The 21,634-nt window shown below is 36.8% G+C and overlaps 2 protein-coding genes and 1 non-coding gene across 5 annotated transcripts; 1 reads left to right on the forward strand and 2 right to left on the reverse strand.

Moving 5' to 3' along the window:
- Positions 1 to 66: 66 nt before the first annotated feature.
- Positions 67 to 4,671, reverse strand: LOC121268879 (probable inactive receptor kinase At4g23740). 3 transcript variants are annotated; one of them, XM_041173144.1, is made up of 4 exons: positions 4,503 to 4,671; positions 4,182 to 4,247; positions 2,383 to 3,672; positions 67 to 835 (listed from the first exon to the last, which is right to left on the reverse strand). In XM_041173144.1, the coding sequence occupies exons 3-4, from the start codon at positions 3,617 to 3,619 to the stop codon at positions 174 to 176; spliced, it is 1,899 nt and encodes a 632-aa protein (XP_041029078.1). In that variant the 5' UTR covers positions 3,620 to 3,672; positions 4,182 to 4,247; positions 4,503 to 4,671; the 3' UTR covers positions 67 to 173. The 3 variants fall into 3 exon arrangements, with proteins under 3 accessions (XP_041029078.1, XP_041029079.1, XP_041029077.1); XM_041173145.1 differs by having other exon boundaries at positions 4,159 to 4,247; XM_041173143.1 differs by having other exon boundaries at positions 4,182 to 4,671.
- Positions 4,672 to 9,063: 4,392 nt separating this feature from the next.
- On the forward strand, positions 9,064 to 9,135 carry TRNAM-CAU. The gene has a single exon. It is a non-coding gene; the product is annotated as a tRNA-Met (tRNA).
- A 310-nt stretch (positions 9,136 to 9,445) lies between these two features.
- Positions 9,446 to 13,345, reverse strand: LOC121268882 (putative glucose-6-phosphate 1-epimerase). Its single transcript, XM_041173147.1, has 8 exons — positions 12,660 to 13,345; positions 12,404 to 12,478; positions 11,895 to 11,951; positions 11,647 to 11,810; positions 11,171 to 11,305; positions 10,735 to 10,837; positions 10,522 to 10,621; positions 9,446 to 9,975 (listed from the first exon to the last, which is right to left on the reverse strand). Exons 1-8 carry the CDS (start codon positions 12,768 to 12,770, stop codon positions 9,806 to 9,808), a joined length of 915 nt encoding a protein of 304 aa, XP_041029081.1. The 5' UTR covers positions 12,771 to 13,345; the 3' UTR covers positions 9,446 to 9,805.
- Positions 13,346 to 21,634: the final 8,289 nt, after the last annotated feature.

The following is a 21,634-nucleotide window of genomic DNA, read 5'->3' on the forward strand; positions in this document are numbered from 1 at the left end:
ATCACGCGCATCAACAGCCCATTCGCACGCAACTCGACCTAACTCTGCCTTACTGAATCAGGTTGATAAAAATTAATCATGACTTTGTTCATTAATAGGAGAAAAACATCTTGGATGAATTGAACTAACAATACATCACCAGGCCTGGGGAAAAATAAAAACAAATGGCTCACTCAGTTTGAGATGGAGGATTCTTCTTTCCCAACCACCAGTTGTGGTGGGGTTGGACTTTCAGATTTGTTTCCAGAAGATGGTTGATTCCCGGTATCAAGCCGCCGCACATTTTCTATCATTTTCAGTACATCCAGCATTTTAGGTCTCTGATCCGGCATCCTCACTACACATGACATTGCTATCTGTAACATCTCCACCATCTCTTCCTCAATATTTGGGTATCTCATCAGCTCTAAGTCAAACACTTCTGCCGTCCACTCTTCTCGGACAACTGAATGAACCCACCTGACTAAGTGGACAATCTCATCACCCGCAGTTGTATGGATTGGGGATTTTCCAGTGAGGAGCTCCAGTAGCACCACCCCAAAGCTGTAGACGTCAGAAGGCTGTGCTGCTTTCCGGGTGTCCATCACTTCTGGGGCTCGATATCCAGCAGCACGAGAAATAGGCGGAACCAGTGAGCTCATTATGGTTGTCAAGCCAGCATCGGACACACATCCATACTGTCGGGTATTAAGAAAGATGTTTGAGGATTTGATGTTGCCATGAACAAGCTTCCCACCATTCTCTAAATGTATACGAGCAATGCCTCTTGCCGCACCTATAGCTATTCTTAGTCGGGTATCCCAGTCCAAGGGGGTCCTGTCCTCTCCTCTTCTGCCTGAAAAGATATATATGCACCAGAAGATATATCAAGATCTACAACCACTGACCACTTTGAGGTTCAAGGAAGTTTAGTATATAAAGACTAAACACCTACTCAAATATAATGTCTGAACAGAAGGGCTTCCTATGCTTAGAAATAGGCTTAATTTTAATTTCTTGACCAACTCAAGGAAAAGCTTCACTGGTAATTCAGAAGATCTGTGTATCTGTTCCATGAAAATTCAGCAGGGTAATGTACAGTGTTGATGCCTTAACACCAACAGTCAGGTATCTCGAACCTTGGCATGTAAGAAACATCAAATAGGATTCCAAAACACATGCTGCCCACTCAACATTAGTCTAGCCAGAATTAACTTCTTTAACAGATCAAGCCAAGTCTGGCCACAAAAAACTTGAAACTGAATGATGTTCACTCTTTCTTTTCTATAGAATTTTCAAAGCACTCAAAGCCCTTTGCCAATCAAAATATCAAGAACTAAACTCTTGAAGGCATGCCTAATTGTTTTCTTATAAGCATATGTCAAAGGATGCAGTTATGTTTTCAGATGTTCGTTTCCAAACCCTCTTTTAGTTTCTAAATACGCTAACCAAACTACTCCTTGGCCTACATAAGGGCTTCTCCTACACTTGGATGACATTCTATTTAGGGCCGTATTAGCTGTTAAATAGTATGCATGCTTGCTATATCCTTATAAACCAACCAAATATTTGCAGAATAAAACTCTCAAGAATGCTATCCCTGTATTGAGATTGTAGGAAAACCTTTTCAGAAGATGACACTATTTTTTTATAAGTCAATTAAAGGTATTCCTTTTAACTTAAGAAATGGGAAGAATGGCTTATATGGATGATCTCAACAACGGATGGACATCCATCTCAAGGGATATTGTACTTCTAAAGCCTTATTTCAGACATCCAAGCCTAAAAATGGAAAACAAACTTGAAATCGACAAAATCAGCCACAATAACAACAGACATATAGAAGGAAATCTTCATGGGGTCCTTAACTCATTGTTTGCAAGACCACTTTGTCCATGAATGTGAGAGATTCTATTAGGGATTATCTACATATAATCCAAGATTTTCACTCACACAATGTGTCCCTTCTCCCTATAATGAACCAACAGAAGAGGCAACATAAAACTCTCTTTATTCTTGGTCCCTACCAGTTAGATATGCCAACGTAGGAGATAACAGCTCATAAGAAATTAAAGGCAGTGGAATAATTTTCATGGCTGTAAAATAAGCCATTACAGATAGAGTGATGACAGCAAGGTTAGTTCTGCAGGTCAATGTCAAGGCATCAAAGTACAAACAATTCCAGTGCTGCATACATGTTAGCCCAATTACATGGGGAAAAGGTAAAATGGATAAACCCAACACTGTGGCTAGTAAATTTGAGTAAATATAGCCAGAATGACAGAATACATCCAGCTATGCCAATTGCCAAAAGAAACAATCAAGCTTTAAAAATGCTCCGATTTAATAGAAGTACAAAAATTTAACTAATTAACACAAACATCAGAGGAAGAAGAAAGATACCATGTAACAAAGCCGAGACACTCCCCTGGCTGTAATAATCATACACCATCAGCTTCTCATCTTTAGAATAGTAATATGCCTTTAGCTCCATGACGTTCTCATGTCTGATACTCCCCACTACCTCCATCTGCTGCTCAAAATCCCGCTTCCCGACACTAACATCCTTCAACCTCTTCACCACCACAGTGGTTGCATCCTCTAGAATCGCCTTATAAGCAGTACCAAATGTCCCCTTTCCCAGTACCTCAGCAGAAGCCCTCAGTAAATCCTCCAAATCAAATGCATAGTTACAGTCCTCAAAGAAAACCAGTTTATTGTTCGCATCTTGACTCCTTGAAATAACTTTTTCAGGTGACATCTCTCCCTTCTGCAACATACCCGACAACCTATGTTCCCTTTTTCTTCTCAAGCAGCAAACAAGGATTAGAAAAGCAAATGCCACAACCCCTAGAACACCACCAGCAACTATAATTCCTAACAATGCCGCTTCGCCAAGACTCCCTGAATTCTTAGGCTTCGGAAAAGCTGCTGAAGAGGGTGGAAGCACCGGAGGCAGGTTGGAAGGAGAACTTCCGAAAGAAATGTTATTGCCACTGAACACCGATCTTGGAAATCTCCGAAGTGATTTAGGCACACTACCATTCAGATAATTGTTAGACAAATTTAGCACTTGCAATCTCGACAGATTGAGGTCAGGAATTTCACCAGTAAGTGAATTGTTTGCAAGATTCAAACCTGCCAGCTGAGTCGAATTCGAGAGCGAGGAAGGAATGCTCCCATTGAAACCGTTGTAAGACAGATTGACAATAGTTAAGTTCTTCCAAACTGAGAAATCTGATGGCAATGGTCCCGAAAAGTTATTGAATTGAAGGTACAGAAAAGATAAGTTTCTGAGGTCAGCAAAATCAGAAGGAAAACTGCCGGTAATGACATTGGATCTGAGGCTCAAAATCTGCAAAGCTGAGAGGCGGCTTATAGTGTTGGGCGGAATCGGACCGTCAAATCCAACTCCGGGCAATCGGACAGCTATTACGCGAGAATTATCCGCACTACAAGTCACACCGGTCCAGTGGTGACACACTGGAGAGCTCTCATTCCAGTTGAGAGAGCGAGAGTGTGGGATATTGTTCATAAAATCAAGCAGAGCTCGCTTATCCTCAACTGGGTCCGCATTTCCTTGAAATACAACCAAACCCACCAAGAAAATCGAAAAGAAAATAACACCCAGACCCTTCATTCTCTCACTCTTTGTCAAGATCTCTAACCCTTCAAGCAGATAACGACCTGTTTCTGCCGGGGAAAAAAAAAGAACCAAAAAATTACAAACAAACAGAACAAAATTGTTTTACATCTATGGTTTTGGGTTTGGGCGAAGATGGACCAAAAACAAACTCAATTAAGAAAAATTCGAAAAAAAAAAGCACTAGGAATGTAAAGGAAAGAGAAAAGCGAAAACAAACACAGATTCCTAGATCATTGTCGATAAAAGTAGAAGCCGTGTCTGACAAAATTCCCGTAAAGAAATGAGCTTGCGGGCTTTGAATAATGCATTTGAGTCAAAGCGAAGCTTATTATAAACTGAAAAGCGATTTGTTTAAGCAGAAACCGAGCTTGTTCTTTTATTTTTGTTCTCTGTTCTTTAACTTTTTGTTTGAATTTGCAAAATCGAGAATTTACAGAAAGGAAAAAACCCCAAAGAAAGTTCCTAGAGAGCCGCGCACTAGAAACTGGAAACAGAAGCCACCAGACCGAGAGAGTGAGAGAGAGAGAGAGTACCCAGCTTTAGTTACTTCACATACCATCTCTTTCAGATCTGAACCGAGGAGCTCCTCTGCTCGGGAATGCACGTTAAACACCGAATGAGTCTGCTTCTCGAAGAGAGGAAAAAAAAACCCAATAAATGCTAAATAGAACACCAAACCGAGATGTAGCGCAAAAAATGTGTGATGTGAAAAACGTAGTGGTAATGATGATTTCCCAGAGATAATGGTGCTGTCTAAAGTAAGCATCCAATGAAAAAAAAAAAAAAAGAAGGCAGAAAAAGGTAGTGATTTTCCAATTTTCCACAACGCAGAGAGAGAGAGAGAGAGAGAGTGAGTCAGAGAAGGTGGTTGAGATACGGTAAAAATGAGACCGCCATTGACGCTTTTGCTGCGGTGGTTTTGAAATAGCTCTCAACGGTTAGATATCTCAAGCCTAAGAGGTAACCGAACGCAAGAGAAGCAGAGCATGGACTCGATGGGAAGGCCTGAGCCAAGGATGGGGATTCTTATAAGGTAACCGGCGGGTGAAGGAGTGGACGGAAAACTGGCTTGTTTTTGTGGAAGGATCGATGACATGGCGTGGGCCGGGGTGTGTGGTCCCGCTCATTAATTTGTGGGCCTGTCAAGGGAGTTGTATATATAGTTGTCGACTGATAATGTAATTATTCTGTTCCGTCGGCTTGTTGACTTTTTTATATAATTTAAAAAATAAATAAATTCAATAAACTAATTATATAATATAATTAAAAATAAATTTTATTTTATTTTAAATTGTGCAAAAATGTCATCTAATTCAAATTCAAAGAGAAAAAAAAAATTAAATAATAAAACAATAATAAAAAAAGTGCAAGTATGTCATTATCCGAAAATTATAAAACTTTGCTATGTAGGAGCAGTTTCCACCGTTGATTTGATCCTATTTTTGTATAGTCTTAGATCTTGTTTGATTGTTAAATTTATATGAATTCAGTTTAATTTAATTTTAAGTTAAGTTAAAAAAAATTAAATAATATAAAAATACTAAAGGAAGTGTAAATATATCATTATCTAAGAAGAGCAATGTTATGTACAGTCTTCATTTGGAGATTGCAATAAAAGTCTAGGTAATTCTATCTTTAAAATTTTTTTAAATTACAAAAATATCCTTCTTAAAATAAATTTTTTTTTATTTATTAAAGGGTCTACACATACAATTTTCAAATAGATATTACAAATAGAATTTCTCATCTAAAAATTATAGCTGAGTTGTAAAACTTGGCTGTGTGGAAGCAGTGTCCACCGTTGATTTGATCCTATTTTTGTACAGTCTATAATTGTGTTTGGATATTAAAATGAGTTGAGTTAATTTGAATTGAGTTGAGATGATAAAATATTATTAAAATATTATTTTTTAATAATATTATTATTTTGAGATTTAAAAAAATTAAATTATTTATTATATTTTATATTAAAATTTAAAAAAATTATAATAATAAATTGAGATCAGTTGAAATAAATAACCTATCCGTTGGGATCGAGTAAGGACTAAGGCGGCAACTCTCTTGTCTGTTATTGTCGTCTCATCTCGGACGATGAGTCAAGACTCAAAGCTTCACACATGCATAGGTTTGGTCACGTAAATATTTGAAAATTTTGAAGTTTTTTTTAAGAGTTGTTCTACTCAATATATATACACCACAGGCTATACTTAATTTTTTATTTTTTATTTTCATTCTTATTAAACTAAAAGAACTCTTTTAGTCATTATCTATACACTACATATTAAATAAAAAATAAAAATAAAAATAAAAAATTATATGTGGTGTAGGGATGATTAGTAGATTTTTTAAAAAAAATATTATAAATTTAATTTTGAAAAAATAGGGAGAAAGATTGGATAAAATTCTTAAAAAAATAAATTTTATATTTAAGTTTTGAAAGTTGATAGATAAAATTAAAAGTTTATTTGAATATAATTTTAAGAGTAATTTTTATTTTAGTGTCAGTATAAAATTAAATTGCTTTGAACGTTGTGTTTCGACGGTGATTAAATAAAAAATTGATTTTTTTCAGCTTTAAAGATCTTTAGCTTAAAAGTTTTAAAGTTTATACAGACATAATACATGATCAAACAAGCCCTAAAGAAGGGAGAAGTTTCCCCTTTTCTACATGTAAACTGAAATTACTATTTATATTGATAAACTTACTTATATAATTATAGTTGACGTGTCAGCTATAGAAAATAGTAAAAATCTTGAATTTTAAAATTTGAAATTTAAATTAAAAAATAGATATATTGAGAAAATAGGATTGTTACAGCTACTTCCACCGAAAAATGCTATCGAGAATGTGTGCCGAACAGAATTTCTTTTCAAAGCATGTGTGTATATATATATTTTTTTAAATACTAAAAAAAGACAAGTGTTTTAAGAAAAAAAAATACAAAATTCTATTTAGTACATATTCTTGAAACCCTTTCTAAGTGAGAATATCATTTTCTATGTGTATAATATTATGCTAGAAAACATATATATACATGAACCACTACAATTTCTTGATTGAAAAATTTATTCATCATCATGTTCTCTCATCGCACACCACACGCTAAATTCAGTTTGGAGACATGTCACGGTTCGGCTAAGCAAACCTCCTTCCCCATCTCTCTCTCTCTCTCTCTCTCTCTCTCTCTCTCTCTCTCTCTCTCTCTCTCTCTCTTCATTTTCTCTTGGATCACAATATGGACAAAAGACGAATTGACTTTCATCATTTAGGACAACAACGACGTCAACCTCAAGCTTAACTATAATGAAATCAGACCCAAACCTCTTCTTCTCGAAAGATGGCTAAACTTCATCATCATCAAGAATCCATTGCATAGCAACATTAACAACAAAACCTGTTGGATGTTCTTTACTGCTATGAAGAGCATTGGTAAGAAGAAGTCGGAGAGGACTATTTCCAGCAAAAAGATGAAGTGGAAGACAACTCTTATGGCATTAGTAATTTCCAGGAAGATGAAGGTTGAGGAGACCTAAGTGTCCCTTTTGCTAGACCTGCTGGTAATTTTGAGCAAATCTTGTTGGGTGTCTGTGAAAGTATGGAGGATAAGCAGTTCCTCTCCTAATGCTATTGATTCAACATTGGAGATTTGCTATCCAATTGCTTACACCACACATCACACTTGTTTTAATTTTTTTTTATTTCTATTAAAATAATTGAGTTCTTCTACTCATTATCCTTACATCACATACTTGTTAAGGAAAAAAATAAAAAGATAAAAATAAAAACAAGTGTGTAATGTATGGATGATAAGTAGAATTTTTCATATTATATATATAAGGAGAAAAGAATTACTTTTCCTCATTCACCAAACGAGTTTTTCTCTCTCCTCCTGAAAAGCTCTCTCCCAAGACCCATCTCTTAAAGTCCTTTCCACTATCGTTCAAAAAGAGGGTGCCTATTATCCGGTCTTCTCCGGTGTTGTCCACCAATTTTTTCGAAATTGCATAGAGATGGGTTGATCTACTGCTTTCCTGCTACCTACAACCGTCACGCGCTGCTCCACGAGACTCCCTAGCTACCAATCCTTCAACTTATGGAAGAACTTCATTCATACAAGTAACGCATGAAATCCATGTGCAGCCTAAGCCATGGTGCGTGTTCTGCCGCACATTGCCACCATGTGCGGCAGAAATGGGATTAACGGCCTTGAATCTTGCAGATCCAACCAACTTCTTCTCACCAAGAATGGAACGTTATCCTCACACCCCTTCACAGTCATTGAGGATTGTTCGTCAGCGTATCGAACCATCCACTGGATGTTATTTTCCTATATTTCCATTTATATTAACCATAGATCATGAGAAAGAGGAAGTAGGAAGTAGGAGTTTTCTTTCAACCAAACCGTACCAACAAAGTGCAACACAATACAATATATTGCAACTTTTGACCGTAGTACCACAGTTTGATTTTTGGACTGTAAAATAACCACCTCAAGCGGCTTCCCCTCGTGGGAAGTGGGTGGGAGGCAAGTCACTGGCTTCAGATCCCACTTTTTTTTTTCTTGTGTTGTATTAGCCGGTTTGAGATGATTGTTGGATTTTGAATCTTGTATCTTGTAACTTTTTAATATATGTACAATGCTTGATTAAAGCTAACTAACATCTTATGATAAGGATTTTCATGATGTATAGCCTTAATGCACGTCTCTTTCGACCTTTCAGGCCACAACCTACTTTGAACTACTTGTGTCCCCTTTGATGGCTCTCGTCACAAAGTCTTTATATTGTGACCCTTCTTGTCGCTTTAGGTTGGTCTAAAGATCATGAAAACCAGTCAAACAAAAAAATATGGCAAGTGGCTAGAAAGTAGCAAAGGGATGGAAAAGGAAAAGGAACAGGAAAATTCTTTCATTCCCAACTACTTCTCTTGGGAGCATCCAATAATTATAGGGAATTTCAAGGAATGTTGCAATTGGATTTTTGTGTAATCCCCAAAACATTCAAGAAATTTGGATTGGCTTCCCTTTTGTCATGTCTTTTTGTTTTAAGTTGAAGGACAACATTTGGGTCATTTACATTACATGGTTGGAGGGGTTATGTGGAGACAGAAATCATGTGCACTGTCCGAGATTTATTCAGAAGTCTGATTTGCCACTCTCTAGCAAGCAATTTGGAGTTTATGACCTACCATTGTGGATATGTTTTCAGTACATTATCGTGTAAAAATGCCCAATTTTGGTACTAATATTTGTTTATATTCATGAATTATGGGACCTAGCTTGCTTTTATTTATTTTGGGGTTTTGGAATTTGCTCTATATACGCCCCAATTACCATGTCTGGGTGTTTGAAGAAAAACGCAGTTAAGAAAGTTGGAACACACCAATAAATGAGTTTTGTAGAAGTCTTATAACTTTTATATGGAAATAAGTTCAACAAATCAGAGTGGCGCAGCGGAAGCGTGGTGGGCCCATAACCCACAGGTCCCAGGATCGAAACCTGGCTCTGATAAAGGAGTAGCTTTCGCTTGCCAACGTTTTTTATTTTTTTTTTCTTTCCTTTTTTTAAAGATTTTTGCGTGGTCAATGACAGATTTCTCGATATCTTGCATTTCGAGCCCTGCTTTTTTCCTGGCACCGTAAACCAACTTACTGCTTGGTGATTATCAACTTCGAAAGATCTACCAATTATTCAGCAATATTACTTGGCACAGAAAGAAGTGTCAGAGAGAGAGAGAGAGAGAGATTTTCACTCATTCCACAGTCCATATACATTATATGTAGGCAAATGTATACATTTTCTGCCCTCAACAGAGTGGAGAGAAACATTAAAACAGGTCTCCAGCTTCATTGCAGGTACATAGATTAGATTACATTTTCACTTATTCCACAGTCCATATACAGACTGTGTAGGTAAATGTATACATTTTCTGCCCTTAACAAAGTGGAGAGAAACATTAAAACAGGTCTCCAGCTTCATTGCAGGAACATAGATTAGATTACCCAGATCACCAATCTAGGAGGTGATGTTCTTATTCAATTTCACACCGCAAATACAGATTATAAGGAGCATTAGTGGTCGCCACTAGCACAAACAAAAAAGCAGCCTTCTTTAGTTGGTTATTGGTATTAGTAGTATTCAACCTAGAAAATAATCTTGTGAGAATAGGGATTGGTCAATATTAAGTTGAAGGGACAGTGGTGAGCTCCAACCGGCCTGTCCATTCTTCACCTGGTTTTAAGGTGATTGGTTTCTCCACTGCTGCTACATCAATGCAAAGCATCTTTTTGTACTCCTCATCCCCAAAATCCGCTATGGATTTGGACTTCTTCTCCCATGGATTCCAGACCCCTAGTACAACAACAATCAAAAGTGCATAATTTAGATGCCAATCTGCACGGCATTTCATATGATTAGCCAGGCTACACTATTACTGAACTGGATGCATGAGGTCATATGAATAATTGGGTAATGACCCATGTAGGTGCCAACTAGAAAATTCTATCAATCTGATTTGTCAATGCAGGGGGAAGGATGCATTAGAGTCATTTCGGCTTTCAGGAGTGTCATGACTCAATGACCGAGTTTTTGATGTATGGGAGAGGCTGCTGTTTAAGGTGCCGTTTGGATAGTGAGTTGAGATAAGATGAGTTAAGATGAAAGTTGAAAGTTAAATAAAATATTGTTAGAATATTATTTTTTAATAATATTATTATTTTAGAATTTGAAAAAGTTGAATTATTTATTATATTTTGTGTAGAGATTTGAGAAAGTTGTAATAATGAGATGAGATGAGATAAAACATTTTTTATATCCTAACGAAGCTGTGTTTCTTCCCATGATCCTAGAAGTTACCAATCTTTAATAAGAGTGCCAATTCTATGATAGATCTCTCACCTGCATCTGGAAGTCCTTGCTTCTGTACGGTAAATGTGCGCTTTTTTTCATGATCAAAAACAGCAATCACATCCGAAGAGCTAAGATAAACTCGATCCACCTGCCAATAAATGGGTAAACAAGGAACAGGTCCTAAGAAAAGCCCTCAGTGAAAGTTCTACTCCCCACCCCGTGACCACAACTCAAACCGCTTAAAAGAAACGCAAGTGTTACCTCAGATTCAAATGTCAAGGCATCTCCTTGTTCTGTGAAGCGCTGTTTCTCACACAGGTTGTCAAGATAGTCGAGAGTCTCCAACCCCTCTATTCTCACCTCACTGTGAGTACGGTTTATGTTTATCAGGTTCCAGATGACACGAATATATCATGACAGTTCTGTTTTAAATATGCAACGTGAATAAATCAACCTGCAGCTGTAGATTCATCTTCACCTCTCCTATGTGTTTGTATGTATGCAAATTTCACCAGTTTGACATTTCATAAATCCAAGACATGATTCCCAGTTTAGGTCATATGAATCCACCACATTCTTTGCACCCCAAAAAGGACAGAAGGGAGAAAAATAAAAGACAGTGAGGGTAATAAGTATTTCTAGCTTTCACTGAAGATGCGAGTAAAGACAAACTTCTGTCAAAATGAATATTCTGTACCTGATATCAGAGATGGAGAGATATGTACGATACGCAAATGAGAAACTGAAAGGCTTGCAATTGATGTTTCTGATGCGTGATATCATTGTTAGATACCCATCCTCTGCCAAAGAGACTCTAAGACGGAACTCGAAACTGAAAAGACATCAAATCATTATCTTACTAGGAAAAGGGTAAATTTTCAAGTTTATAAAGAATGCTATGGTGGAACCTTGGTCATAGCATGCACCTAATTCTGTAAAGTTGTTGGCCACTACTTCATTATGTGGATCAGTAACTTTGAGTGTTCTAACTTAATCAGACTTGCGTGGATAATCCTCTCCTTTTTTTCTTACTTAACTACATTTAGTTCATATGAACTAATATGATGATCACTTTTTTTTTTCTCTTCCCAAACTCAAAGAATCAAATTGTGATGCTATGGTCACTGATTCACTCAAAACTTGGGAAGGATGATAAGCTACTCAAGCTCATACCTATGGGGCCAGGCCTTTAGATCTTCTTCAGATGCTTTAAGTAGCAGGTCAGTGTAGGCTTTTCCATTTGAATCATTGGGATGCAGGGGTGGAGGATTTTCATCAAAGACCCAAATCTTGTTCCTGGCAAACCCATGTTGTTCCAGCAGTCCACGGCTTCCAAACTTACATAAATATTTAAGCAAACCTTGTCAGTTCAATTAAACAAGATTGATACATGATCTGATAATACTAAAGCACATAGGTACCTGTGGGAAACAAATTGGTATTCCTCCTCGCACTGCTTGTGGTGGTTTAAAGATTGCCTACAGTAGATAAACAGAAAACACAAAATGGCAGGGGCATGGGGGGAATCAGTTTTTGTAAATGGCATGACATTATAAGAATCTCAACAGTTTGCTACAAAAATATCTGAAAAAATTCCTCATGAAGTTGAGAGGAGGCAGAGTAATATGAGAACATAATCTAGGTCAAAGTTTCTTCCATCTTTCTGCAGAATTTCTCAAGTCTTGGACATTTATTCATGATAAAAGGGATACTGGAAAAACATTCCAATTAGTGCATGGTTATTCATGATATTTACCATTTAGCTGTTGAAGAGTATTTTGAGACTACATGGACGTTTTTCATGATTGTTGTAATCGATCAGGAAGCCAGAAACACGGCTTCTGGCAATCAGTAATCCAAAAAAAATTGATGTAATGGTTGAGAGAGGAAATACAACAGGGAAAGAAGAAGCCGCGCATAGACAAATTACCTTACTACTAGTAAATAATAATTCTTCATCATGGTCAGTCCTCCATGAAAGAATCTGCCCTCCATGCAAGCTAACCTGGATGGATATCACACACCAATATCAATATGATGTACTAAGTTTTGCCTTCAACCAAGTATTGCACTTGTCTCTTTATGCATTGCCACCAAAGTGAAGAAAACAAAAGCCATGGGAAAAGAAAAACATCAAAGCCAGCAATTAAACAATGGGAAAATGGAGGTAAAGGGATCCATCCAACCCTCACTGAAGCTCCTCGAGTGTTCTGAAGGACAACCTGGTCAATTCCATTCTTGTCCTTTGTAACTTCAACTGCTGCTCTCTGATTTCTTTCTAACCCAGAATGATTCATTTCAAAAACACAATAAGGACATCAGAAGGAAGAAACAAGAAGACAGAACTCTCTCCAAGACAAAACCTGAATGTAGAGTCCCAAACCCTAAGAAAAACTACTTGTGAGGGCAGTAGAAAATGGCTCACAGAAGCAGTTGAGACCCTGAGCTTTCCCACTTACAGCTTTCTTGTGACTCACCAATTTTCTCGTGATTTGAAACCAAAAACCCAACAACCAATTTAACTACCTTAATCTCTATTCACCGCTCAAAACCCACCGACGAATTATAAAGACCAAAAAAATCTATGACCCTCAATACCCAATTTCAAACCAAACCAAATTCCGTAAAGAAACAGAAAAACAACACAGGAGACAAAAACCCAATTCCTGAAACAGTGACCCAGATGACCAAAATACTTCTGGAAATCAAAACGGGACTAGAAAATACGAAGTCGCTCAATGTCTGCTTCAGACATAAAACACCTTACCATGGGAACGGTTTTATTTAATAAATATAGAGAAAAACTGAAGCACGCCACAACCAATAAATGGAGCGCACTACGTCAACAAAAGTTCATCAACATTTTGGTTTGACCTTGTTTTATTGATAACAAAAGATTAGAGGATCAGCTGCTGAAAAGATCATAAAGTTCATAGCTTGAGACAGGATGAAGGTCCCCTCAAATCTCAATCCCCCAAGACAAATTAAGATGGTGACTTAAAGTAATGTTAAGTTGTGCATAAAAAATTCCAAGATTATTTTAGGTATAAGACTCGGCAGCCGTGAGTTTTCTCTGTGGTGGGCTTCCACACCTCGTGTAGGATAAAGTCAGACAAGTGACTAGGATTACCAGAATTAACGACCCGTTTGAAAAATACGGGGAAAATGATCATAAATTTGCTGCCTGTGAGTTCCAAATAATCTGATCTTTTTCATTTTTATTTTTGTTTTGGATAAGTTTCCAAATAATCTATTCGGCCGCAAACTGTCCCGTCAAGTTCTATGGATTTTTGCAATGGCCGCCCATCTATCACCAATTAAGAAATTCTTATTTATTTAAAAAGAAAATCTATCTTATTCTCAGGATGACCGCTCAATTTTCCGAACTATTTTATTTTGGAAAATGCTAGACCTCCCGCTGAGATCTAGCAATATATTTTAATATATTTTTTTAAGTTATTTTTTTATATAATTTTTTTTAATAATTTTTAATATTTTAAAAAAATAAAAAAATTATAATATTATTAAAAAATATTTTCTTAATCACGAAGTAAAATAAAAAAATATATAAAATATATAGAAATATTTTACTTTGTGATTAAGGAAGTATTTTTTAATAATTTTTTTTTACTTTCTGATTAATGAAGTATTTTTTAATAATGTTTTAAATTTATTTTATTTTTTTAAATATTAAAAAATATTAAAAAATCTATATAAAAAATTACTTTAAAAAAATACATATAAAATAATACTACACCCCCAGCAAGAGCCCCCAGCGAGGGCTGTAGCATGATCCTTTTATTTTTGGTGAAGTCAAGTCTTTGGAGTATTAAAAAGGATAAAAAAAGAAGTTACCCATTAACAAAAAAATTTATATAAATCTCATTAGACCATTTTCAATAGTTTCTTTATCCTATCTTTTAAAATACATCATTAAAACTCATTTTTTCTATTTTATATATTGATTTTTACAATATGTCATATATCGGTTTATCTAATTTTTCTTTATATTATCTAAATATTATACTTTTTAATCTTTTTTATTTATTTCAAACATTATATTCTCTACACATCATATATTTCAAATATTTCTCTATACACTATATATTTTGATATTTACAATATTTCTTTATGTATAATGTAATATTTTAAATTACTTAAAAAAAAAGAGTAAAAAGATAAAAAAAAACCTACCTTTATTATTAACAAAATCAAAACTTATGCATGCATAAAAATTGAATGGACTATAAACGGAGTACTAGAGAGTAGATGAGAGTTAAGAGAGTGCGGCCTGTGCTAAAGTAATAAAAGGGTTAAAATGAAAATAAGATAAAAAAGAAAGAATATGAAATAAGAGAGAAATAATAAAAAATTATTTAGAGAAATGACCAATAACCTCTATATGTAGAGGATTTACAGTAGCTGAATATAAATAGAAATAGAATAGATGATCTAATGGAAGAGACTTTTGACTATTTTTCTTTATATTTCACAAAAATTTGTATTTTACAAAATACATTGTCAATCCTCTTAGATTCTTTTGCGCACTTCACGACTTTAGGTAACATTATTTTTATATTAATCACGTGATAAATTTGATTTGTAAAAAATTTAAAAATTGAACTCTTTTTTTTATAGGAAAATTGAACTCTACTGATAAATCAAATCATGCTTGAAATATAGTTTTCTATATATACCCTCAAGTTCAAATACGTGAATAAATAGGATTGTTCTTTCAAAAAGTGTCTTTTTTTAAAAATAAAAAATAAAAATTGTGTAGCGTTGGTTGTTGGAGTGTTTATTGGGACATCACCTCAACTCATGTATCTCCTTATCTGTTATTTCAACATGAGCTAATTTCCTAGAAAAAATAAAAATTGTTCTTGTGAAATCAGTGATCACCAATTGTCCAAAAGCTTAAATTAATAGGAAGAATTAGATTTTATTATTTATTTTATATCTTAATACTCCACTTCAATAGATAGTCCAACACGTGAAATATTTAATTAAATGTGATAGAGTGTAGAATCAGAATTCAAATTCAAAATTTTTACTTTAATATCATGTGAAATGATCACCACTTATCTTAAAAATTAGATAAATTTTATTATTTATTTTATATTTTAACACAATTATTTCATATGCATACTTTAAGAAAAAAAAAAAAAGGAGAAAAAGATGTTCCATTTTGCGTTTTAAGATGGAAAACGAATGAAAAGCACTGAGCTATGACTTTTCCTCAACTTTTGGCAGCAACGTGAAATGCAACCTCTGACGTAAAACATGCATTATGCATGCATCTATCTAATCTATCTAGAAACACAACTAATTGAATCACACGTAACCTTAAAAGAACATCATCGAATGGTTTTTTTTTAAAAAAAGGACATAGTCCAAAAAATGCCGCGTGCTTTTCTTCCTCCCTTTTTGACCTATTCTTATTAAAGACTGGCTCAGAAGATGGGATTGAATTAAAACCACTACAAAAAGGATGCCTTGGAGATGGTTTTTCATGTCACGGACTAAGAAATTTTCTTGGATGGAATTCAGGTAACAATGTGACGTGCAGTCACTAACAGTTAGGTGCAATGCGACTTTCTCTTCTCTTTACCCTTTTGCCTTCAACTTCCTCTATAACTTGTTTAAAGGTGCAGGGTTTTTTGACCTGGATTTGATCTTAAAGGTGCTCTTAATTTTCACCTACTAGACGCAATGCAAACTTATACCCTATTTTTGTTAGAATATAAATTACATTATTTCTACGTAATATCAAAATCCAAATTTTTAAGCTTGAATCCTCTCCAAACCTAACCCACGTGTTAAGAATTCTTAAGCACACATGACATGAGATAAGTGTACGTCTTAGGATCATAAGGCTTAGATTTATCCATGTAATGTACCTTATTGCGGTAGTAATGGAAAATGATAAACTTACAACTATTTTACTATTACTTAAAATGAAGGATAAATATGTAAAATTGAAATTATTTTTAAATAAAGTGTCACATTACATTGATTGATTTAAAATGAGATATAAAATAGTTGTAAGTGTATCATTATCCAATAATAAATACTGAGTACTAATATAATTATGAACGATTTATTTTCAATTATTTCATTGATTGTATCGTATTTATTTAGGTGGGTGCTATCCTTGTTATGCTAAACCTAAAGTGGGCTAGCTTGACCTATCACAATCTATCACTCCTATCATTATTATTATGACCATTTTTCTTATGGAAAATGCTAATCTCGTAGTTTTCTCTTTTATTTTGACCGTTTGTATATTTTATTTTATTTTTACTTATTGATTAAAGAAATAACAATTAATGAATTTATAATTTTTTTTAAATGTTTAAAGATATTTAAATATTAATTGAAAAAAAAAAAAACAATTTGCACCAGCGGTAGCGGCACCCCAGCAGTAAGCTTGTACCGGTGGACAGCCTAGTAGCAGGATGCTTTTCTTATTGCTCGAGTTTAAACTTTTACACGAGTGTGTCCATAGTCGACGGAAGGTCGTTTTGCCCCTTGTCTTTTGTTAGCTCCCTCAACTACTGTCGGCAATATACCACATAATTCGCTTCAACTGACTTCTCTCTTTTTTAAGCCTGTTAGAAGGTTTTTACTTTGGGCTTTTGGTACCTAAGCCTTCGGCAATAGGCCGTTTGCATCTCTACATAAAAACCCATCTTACTTGTTTTAGGTCTTGTAATCCCCACTTGTGTCTAGACCCAACAGTGTTTTCTTATATTTAGTGGGAATTATTAAGAAAATACTTTTAAGGAGAAAACTAAATGATCTATTTTCAACTTCCAACCAAAGCAAACATTATTGTGTGGATTTGTTGCGGAGAATTAATATGGAAGGTGCACAGCTAATAAAGAAGGAGCTTCCAGCATGGATTATGGCTATAGGATAAATATTTTGTTTAGGCAATATTGCCCTGCTTCGGAAATAAGGCAATCCGCATTTATTTTTCGTATGTCTTGTTTTGGAAGTGTATTGTTCAAATATTTATTTACATAGGATGCTAGCATCAATATTTTTGGAAAGCAATTAGCTATATATTTGTAAGAAAGGTCTATGAATAAGGCATCCATAAAATTATTCTCAATTTATTTATGTTATACGTTCAACATAGGAAAAGCACGGAAGAACAATCTGGCGTCCTTCCCAGTTGATCTTCCAGTAACACGTTTGGTATCCAGAGCTCGTAACATTTTGGTATCAAAGACAGGTTATGGCGGATTCCCGAATAGAACGCTTAGAACAATAAATGGTTAACTTTGGAAACATCATGGAACGCCTTATGAAAAAATTTGAGGAAACTAGTGCGAAGGTGGACTCCTTGGCGAGCAGGAGTTTAGGCGATGGAGAGGGGTTGGGATCGAGAAATAGAAATGGAAGAAACCATGGGGGAGGGCACAATGCAGCTGCGCCAAGTTTGCTAAATTAGATTTTCCGAAATACAATGGGTTGGATTTACAGGGTGGAACAGTTCTTTGAATATCAACAGATCGAGGAGGTGGAGAAATTGCATCTGGCCGCTTATCACCTGGAAGGTGAGGTGCAAATGTGGTACCAGCTTTTTAAAAATAGTGAAGAAATAGTGTCTTGGGAGGCGCTGAAGGGAGGCTTGTGAACTCGTTATGGACCCACCATGTTCGAAGATCACTTTGGTTCGTTGAGCAAGCTGCGGCAAACAGGGTCTGTCCGAGAGTATCAATGGCAATTTGAACAACTTTTAAGCCGAGTAGGTGGACTAGCCCCCAACCATCAGCTAGGATGTTTTATCAGTGGACTCAAGGAGCCCTTGCGCACGGATGTACAGGCTGCACGTCCCTCGTCCATTACGGACGCCATTGGTTTAGCAAGACTCTTTGAAGCGAGAAATTTAAAGAAACCAATGCAGATGGAGGTCAGACGACAAATACCCATAGAACCAACGCCACCCCCTCTGCCCTCTGCCCTCTGCCAACTTATCAAGAACAAAAACACCGTCCATTCGACGCCTCACTCTAAGCGAGTTACAGGAATGGAGGAAGAAATGCCTTTGCTTTAATTGTGATGAGCAATTCGTGCCAGGCCATCGCTATAAGAAGCTTTTTCTAATTGAGGGGATATATGTGCAGGAGGAAGAAAGCAATGACGAAGGCGATAGTGAGGAGCATAACGAGTTCAATGAGGAGCCGATGATCTCAATACATGCAATGGTAGGCACCACTTCACCGCAGACAATGAGGATTCGGGGAGCAGTTATGGGGCACGGCATCACAGTCCTTTTAGATTCTAGAAGCTCTCATAATTTTTTGAATCCTTCATCCACAAAAAAAATGGGGTTGACTTCCCAGAAGACACAAGGTATGAAAGTAATGGTAGCTAATGGAGAAAAGATGGACTGTGAGGGACGTTGCAATGGAGTGAGGGTATGGTTCCAAGGTACCCAGTTCTTTATTGATTTTTTCTTGTTGGCAATTGAAGGGTGTGATGCAGTACTTGGCACCCAATGGCTATGTACGTTAGGCCCAATTTGGTGGGACTTTGCAAAACTCGTAATGAGTTTTATGTATAAGGGAAGGCAAATGGAGTTGAAGGGAATAAAAAGGCCGAAGCATAGATTGGTAGAGGAGGAGGATGCGGCAAGAGAACTTTGCAAGAGGAAGTCTGGTTTCCTTTGTCAATTGCTTCCTACGACTTGCAAGGGACCCAAAACTACAACAAAATTTTTTTCTATTAAATTGGGTGCTGATATTGCAGGTACTACCACCACAACCCATGAAGTGGGAAAGGTATTGCAAGAATATAGAGGCCTATTTGCTGAACCAATGGGACTCCCACCAGATCGATCCCACAACCACCACATTCCTTTGAAGCCTGGTTCGGGACCCATTAACGTGCGGCCATATCGCTACCCTCATTATATGAAAGGAGAAATCGAAAAGGTGATAACAAGTCTCTTGCAATCGGGCGTGGTGCAAACTAGTACCAATCTGTATTCTTCGCCACTGTTGATGGTTAAGAAGAAGGATGGCTCATGGCGCCTGTGTGTGGATTATAGGGCACTCAATCAAATCACGGTAAAGGATAAATTTCCTATACCCATTATTGACGAGTTGTTGGATGAGTTAAATTGAGCAAAAAATTTTTCCAAGCTGAACCTTCGCTCGGGATATCACCAGATAAAGATGCATGAGGAAGATGTGGAAAAAACAGCATTCTGGACACACCATGGACACTATGAATTCCTCGTGATGCCGTTTGGACTTACCAACGCCCCCTCAACCTTCCAGTCCCTCATGAACGAGATTTTTAAGTCCGTTTTATGGAGGTATGTGTTGGTATTTTTTGATGATATACTCGTTTATAATCGAACGTGGGAGGAGCATTTATCACACCTTTGGATGGTACTGAACAAGTTGCAATCTAACAATTTGTTTGTGAGGATGGATAAGTGCCAATTTGGGCAGGACCAGATCAATTATTTGGGGCACCTCATTTCAGAACATGGAGTAGCAATGGATCTGGAAAAAGTAGTCGCAATGACGGAATGGCCTAGACCCACCTCCGTTAAAGCCTTACGTGGGTTTCTCGGCTTGACCGGATATTACAGGAAATTCATCTGTAACTACGGACAAATTGCAAGCCCACTTACACAACTGCTCAAGAAAGATGCTTTTGGCTGGAACGAAGGAGCAGAGGCAGCTTTCATTCAATTAAAGCAAGCAATGACTACTGGACCAGTTCTAGCATTACCGGATTTTTCCAAGCAATTTGTGGTGGAGTGCGATGCATCAGGCTTTGGCCTAGGCGCCGTACTCATGCAAGAAGGTAGGCCCATCGCCTATTTCAGCAAGGCACTTCAAGGTCAGAATTTAAGCCAGTCAACTTACGAAAATGAGATCATGGCATTAGTTGCTGCCATCCAAAAATGGAGGCCATATTTACTTGGAAACAGGTTTGTGGTCCGAACAGATCAGAGGAGCTTGCGATATTTTTGGGATCAAACCATTGCTACGGAAGCACAACAAATGTGGTTAGTCAAGCTTATGGGTTACGATTTTGTGATCGAATATAAAAAAAGGATGTGAGAACGCTGCCGCAGATAGTTTATCCAGGCGAGAGGAAGGCCTTCATCAGGAGAAAAAAAATTTTGCTCTCAGCATGCCATTACCGCTATGGACTGAACCCATTAGAGAGGAAGTGTTAAACGAACCTGAGTTGCAGTCATTAGCAAAAAACATTCAAGATGGCGAAGCCATTGGACCGTGGAGTTTCAAGTCAAGGATCATTTTTTATAAGGAGAGAATTTATCTTAGGCCAACTTCTTCACTGACCCAACAAATCATCAGTGAGTTTCATGCTGGAACTCATGAAGGTTTTCATAAAACTTGGCAGCGTCTCAAGGTGGTGTTTTACTGGCGATGGGCGATGTCTCAAGTTAAAGCCTTCATCCGTGGTTGCGACGTTTGCCAGCGACACAAAAGCGAGCACACCAAAGCAGCCAGGCTCTTCCAACCTTTACCAATTCCAGTTGCCGTGTGGTCGGACCTGTCCATGGATTTCATAACAGGATTGCCCACTTCACAAGGAAAAAGTGTTATTTACGTTGTGGTCGATCGGTTTTCCAAATATGCCCATTTTGTGCCCCTTAGACATCCATTTACAGCAGCAATGGTGGCCCAAGTATTTTTTGAGAATGTATTTAAGTTGCATGGGCTTCCTACTTCCCTTGTGAGTGATAGAGATCACACCTTCACTAGCAACTTTTGGCAAGAGCTTTTCCAACTACAAGGAATTAAATTCAACTTCAGCTCCTCATACCATCTGCAGACGGACGGTCAAACCGAGGTGGTTAATCGTATTCTTGAAATGTATTTACGTTGCTTCACCAGCTCCACACCTTCGACATGGGTAAAGTGGCTTCCTTGGGTGGAATACGTATACAACACCAGCTTCCATTCCAGCACTGGACAATCTCCATATGAAGTGGTATATGGCCGAACTCCACCCACGCTACTGTCATATGTATCTGGGACTGCACGAGTGGACAAGGTAGCTCAGACTCTTACCGAGCGGGATCAGCTCGTGAAGGAAGTACGCCTTAAGCTTCAGCAAGCACAAAACCGAATGAAGTTGCAATATGACCGTGGACATCAAG

The sequence above is a fragment of the Juglans microcarpa x Juglans regia genome, chromosome 6D (assembly GCF_004785595.1).
Source record: "Juglans microcarpa x Juglans regia isolate MS1-56 chromosome 6D, Jm3101_v1.0, whole genome shotgun sequence".
Lineage (NCBI taxonomy): Eukaryota > Viridiplantae > Streptophyta > Magnoliopsida > Fagales > Juglandaceae > Juglans > Juglans microcarpa x Juglans regia.

Excerpts from the sequence above, each read along its gene's own strand:
- LOC121268879 (XM_041173144.1), bottom strand. The coding sequence starts at position 3,619 with ATGAAGGGTCTGGGTGTTATTTTCTTTTCGATTTTCTTGGTGGGTTTG. Across the intron at positions 836-2,382 it reads TGTCTCGGCTTTGTTACATG|GCAGAAGAGGAGAGGACAGG; the intron begins GTATCTTTCTTC and ends ATATCTTTTCAG.
- LOC121268882 (XM_041173147.1), bottom strand. The coding sequence starts at position 12,770 with ATGAATCATTCTGGGTTAGAAAGAAATCAGAGAGCAGCAGTTGAAGTT. Across the intron at positions 11,811-11,894 it reads TACCAATTTGTTTCCCACAG|TTTGGAAGCCGTGGACTGCT; the intron begins GTACCTATGTGC and ends TATTTATGTAAG. Across the intron at positions 10,838-11,170 it reads CTCTCCATCTCTGATATCAG|TGAGGTGAGAATAGAGGGGT; the intron begins GTACAGAATATT and ends CCGTACTCACAG.